This window comes from Lepidochelys kempii, chromosome 28 (genome assembly GCF_965140285.1).
Source record: "Lepidochelys kempii isolate rLepKem1 chromosome 28, rLepKem1.hap1, whole genome shotgun sequence".
Taxonomy (NCBI): domain Eukaryota; kingdom Metazoa; phylum Chordata; order Testudines; family Cheloniidae; genus Lepidochelys; species Lepidochelys kempii.
In genome coordinates, this window is record NC_136407.1 from 2,966,619 (window position 1) to 2,970,895 (window position 4,277).

Consider the following 4,277-nt stretch of genomic DNA (forward strand, 5'->3'; position numbering starts at 1 on the left):
CGCCCATCACCCTGGCATCAGAGCTCAGTCCAGGGGAGCATTGAGCAACAGGGCCCAGGTCACACAACCACTGGGCACCAGGTCTGTTATTACGACAAGAAAGAAGCGTCTGCCTCTGGGGAGAGGCCGGAGCAACCACTGCAGGACAGACGTGCAGCCACAGTGCACAGCTGGACCGACCTGTCCTGCTCTGGTGACGAACTGAGACAGGGGGCTGGGGAGCAAGGGTGGGGTGCTGCAGGGGGTTGGGGAGCAGGGATGGTTTGTTATTACGGTGTTTCGCCCTGCCTGGAGCGCAGGGAACAGGACCAGATGACCTAGTGACGTCCCTTCCAGGCCTACACTTCAATGATGCTATGGGGTTTGGAGGGCAGGGTTGGGGAGCGGGGATGGGGGAACAGAGGGGATGGGGGTTGAGGGGCAGGGAATGGGGAACAGAGGGGCTGGGGGGCAGGGATGGGGGAACAGAGGGGATGGGGGTTGGGGGACAAGGATGGGGGTAGTGGAGATGGGGGCTGGGGGGCAGGGCTGGGGGTAGCGGGGATGGGGTTTGAGGAGCAGGGATGGGGGAACAGAGGGGATGGGGGATGGGGGGCAGGGATGGGGGAGCAGGAGGGTTGGGGAGCAGGGTTGGGAGGCAGGGGGCACTGCCCAGACCCATGGAGGGTTGCCAGGTGTCCGATTTTCGACCGGAACAGAGGGTCGAGAAGGGATCCTGGCGGCTCCAGTCAGCATGGCTGACCAGGCCGTTAAAAGTCCAGTCAGCGTTGCAGTGGGGCTAAGGCAGGCTAGTCCCTACGTGTCCTGGCACCGCGCTGCGCTCGGGAACAGCCAGCTGGTCCGGCTCCTAGGTGGGAGGACCGGGGGCTCCATGCGCTGCCCCCACCCTGAGCACCAGCTCCATACTCCTATTGGCCGGGAACCACAGCTAATGGGAGCTGGTGGGGCAGTGGCTGCAGGAGAGAGCAGTGCACGGATCCTCCTGGCCTCCCCGCCTAGGAGCCGGACCTGCGGTGCCAGGACATGTAGGGACTAGGCTGCCTTAGCCCCCCTGCGACGCGGACCGGGAGCCACCAGAGGTAAGACCAACCCTGAGCCACAACCCCTGCCCAGCCCTTAGCCCCCCAATACCTGGAGCCTCCTCCTGCACCCCAATCCCCTCATGCCCAGGCCCATCCTGGAGCCTGCCCCCCCAGCTGGAGCCCTCACTCCCCCTGCACCCCAACCCCCTTCCTCAGCCCACAGCCCCCTCCCACACCCTGAACCCCTCTGTCACACCCCCCAGCCTAGAGCCCTCTGCTGCACCCCAATCCCCTCATCCCCAGGCCCACCCCAGAGCCTGCACCCCCAGCCGGAGCCCTCACCCCCTCCCGCACCCCAACCCCCTGCCCCAGCCCAGTGAAAGTGAGTGAGGGAGAGAGAGCCACTGAGGAACGGAGAATGTAGTGAGTGGGGGGGGGGGGCAGGGCCCCTGGAAGGGGTGGGGCAGGGGGCGGGGCGCCAGGGCAGGGCTAGGGTGTTCGGTTTTGCAGGATTAGAAAGTTGGCAACCCCCGGACCGAGATCAGGGCCCCGTCGTGCCAGGTGCTGCCCAGACCCCAGCTGAGATCAGACCCCCCCGCCCCCCCCCCGGCTTGTATGACTCTATCGATCCATCCCCCAGTCTGTGGCAAGCCCTAGGCTCTGGAGCGCCCCATGGAAGCTCTCTGGGCACTGCCGTGTACCAGCTGGCCCCGCCCACCCCGCTGTGCTCAGGGCATGGCCCTCATCACGGGTGCAGCGAGGTGTGGGGTGATGTGGAAGAGCCAGGCGGGGCTCAGCCTGGGGGCGCTGCATTCCCCGCCTCCTCCACTCCCGCTTGGCCTCCGTCCCAAGGCAGCCGGTGAATAAGCAGAGGTCACCCAGCCAGCTCCCCGCGAGCGAGAACTCCCAGCTGCACCGTCGGGACGGGCTCCCCAGACTATCCGCCCCTTGGAGCCAGGAGCCCCCTCATTGCCTGGGAGCAGCCCGGCCCCCAGCCCATCCCTGATGGCCCTCTACAAAGTCCAGGTGTCCACCGGCCAGGGCTCCCTGGCTGGCACTTTTGACACCATCTCCATCACCCTGGTGGGCATCGACGGGGAAAGCCCCAAGCATGTGCTGGACCGATACGGGTTGGACTTTCAGCCGGGATCAGTGAGTATTTTATGGGATTCCTTCTGCGGGGGGGCAGGGGCGGAGATCCATTCAGGAAGAGAGGAGCAATAGTTTGAGGGCCTGGTTGGGGCTCAGGACCCCTGGGTTCTATTTATGGCTCTGCCCCCAGAGGCCAGCGGTCGTGCCTCAGTTTCCCTGGGGGTACAATGAGAGAGAATGACCCTGCCTTTGGGTTCAGGCGGCGCTCGAGTCCTCAAACGAGAGGAGCGGGATCTCCCGTCTCCATCGGAGCCTGGTTGACGCCGGGCCAGACCAGGCTGACTCACTCACATGCAGCTGCCGGGAGCAGGGGGGGAGGCAGTGCTGGGGTGCCCTCATGCCAGCCTGACGGGGCGGGGTGGGAGCTCCAGATGGAATCCCTGTGCTGTGCGCTGGGAGGGGAGGCCCCAGCCCTTCCTCGGACCCCTGCCCCGCAGTGGGGAGAGTGAGGGGGGCTGCAGCCTGGATGCTGGGGATTTCCACGGGAGCGTCAGCGGCCTGCAAGGCTGAACTGTACCAGCTGTGGTCTTCGGGCTGCACCCTCACCTAGCACTGGGGGTCTAGGCCTGGGATGGTCTCTACTTGTAGGTCTGGGCAGCGCCTGGTACAATGGGGACCTGATCTCAGTCAGGGTCTGGGCAGCGCCTGGCATAAAGGGGCTCTGATCTAGGTCGGGGTATGGACAGCGCCTGGCACAAAGGGGCCCTGATCTCGATCGGGGTCTGGGCAGCGCCTGGGACAATGGGGCCAATGGGGCCCTGATCTCGATCAGGGTCTGGGCAGCGCCTGATACAATGGGGACCTGATCTCAGTCAGGGTCTGGACAGTGCCTGGCACAACGGGGCCCTGATCTTGGTCGGGGTCTGGGCAGCGCCTGGCACAATTATTTACACGAGCTGAGGATCTGGTCAATAAACACTCTCCATGTTTGAGTCACTTGGATGAAATGGCAATGGGGGATTACAGTTCAGTGGGCCAAAGAGCTGGTCTCAATGGGGGCCAAACCCCCAGCCGGTGTCAGTGGGCGTCTCTCCATGGGCGTCCATGGGGCCAGATCCCCCACTGGGTTTCAAGGGGCTGAGGATCTGGCCCCGTTGATTGCAATGGAGAGACACCCATTGACTCCAGCTGGGGATCCAGCGACGGCGAAGAAGGCGCTGTACCCGCAGATCTGCCCGTGCAACGCTGTCCATCCCGAGTGGCCGGGCACGCAGGCTCCGTGCCCGGGGCTCGAACCCTCCCCGTGCTCTGTCTCCCCCAGGTGCGGGAGTACGAGGTGCCCAGTGAGCGAGCCCTGGGGCCGATCTTGCTGATCCGGCTCCACAAGGAGCCCTATTCCGTGTTCCCCGAGAGCACGTGGTACTGCAATGCGGTCCGGGTGACGTCCCCCGAGGGAGACACCTACCGCTTCCCCTGCTACCGGTGGATTCAGGGCTACTGCACCGTGGAGCTGGTGGAAAGCACAGGTATGACCCACTGCGGGTGCGCCTGGACTCCTGGGTTCCCTTTCTTCTTGCCACTCGTGCATCTCTGTGGCTGCTGGATTCCTACCAGGCCCTGGGGCTAGCGGTCCCCTCCAGGAGAAACCCACTGCCCAGGATACCTGATGTACACTTAACTCACTTGGACGATGTTAAATCAAGTTTACTTACGTGGGTGTGGACCCTTAAACTTGCCTGTGGACACACTTCAACCGGCATCACCTGCCTTAGTCAATTGGGGTCAATTTACAGCTGTCTGCCACCGAGCTGTGAGAGGGGTCAGCAACGGAGCAGAGGTAATTTATTTGTTTTCCTGAAAAGTGAGAAGAGAAGAAAAGAGCCGTAGCGATTAGCTAGTTTGCTAGATGGGTGTGGGGCGGGGGATGGATGGATGGCAAGATAGATGGGGATAAAGAGAAGGGTTAGACGGGAAGCTAGACGGTCGGCAAGAGGGAGCCCTGTCAGGTCAGAGGGGTCTGGGATACGTCCCACACTGCAGGGCGTGGTCAGATTTCATAGTCCCGCTCTCCTCTCTCCAGCCCAAATCCCTAGTGGCGACTCCCACTACCTGCTCCAGAAGTACCGCCGCGAGGAGCTGACGCTGCAACAGGAAAGATATAGG

The 4,277-nt window shown here is 63.4% G+C and overlaps 1 protein-coding gene across 1 annotated transcript in view; it reads left to right on the forward strand.

The window, feature by feature from the left end:
- The first annotated feature begins 2,027 nt into the window (after positions 1-2,027).
- The window catches only part of LOC140904143 (hydroperoxide isomerase ALOXE3-like), a 21,869-nt gene continuing 19,619 nt past the window's right edge, over positions 2,028-4,277 (forward strand). Inside the window, exons 1-3 of the mRNA XM_073326455.2 lie at positions 2,028-2,174; positions 3,436-3,640; positions 4,195-4,276. Of these exons, the coding sequence (XP_073182556.2) occupies positions 2,028-2,174; positions 3,436-3,640; positions 4,195-4,276 (434 nt within the window). The remainder of the gene's footprint in view (positions 2,175-3,435; positions 3,641-4,194; position 4,277) is intronic.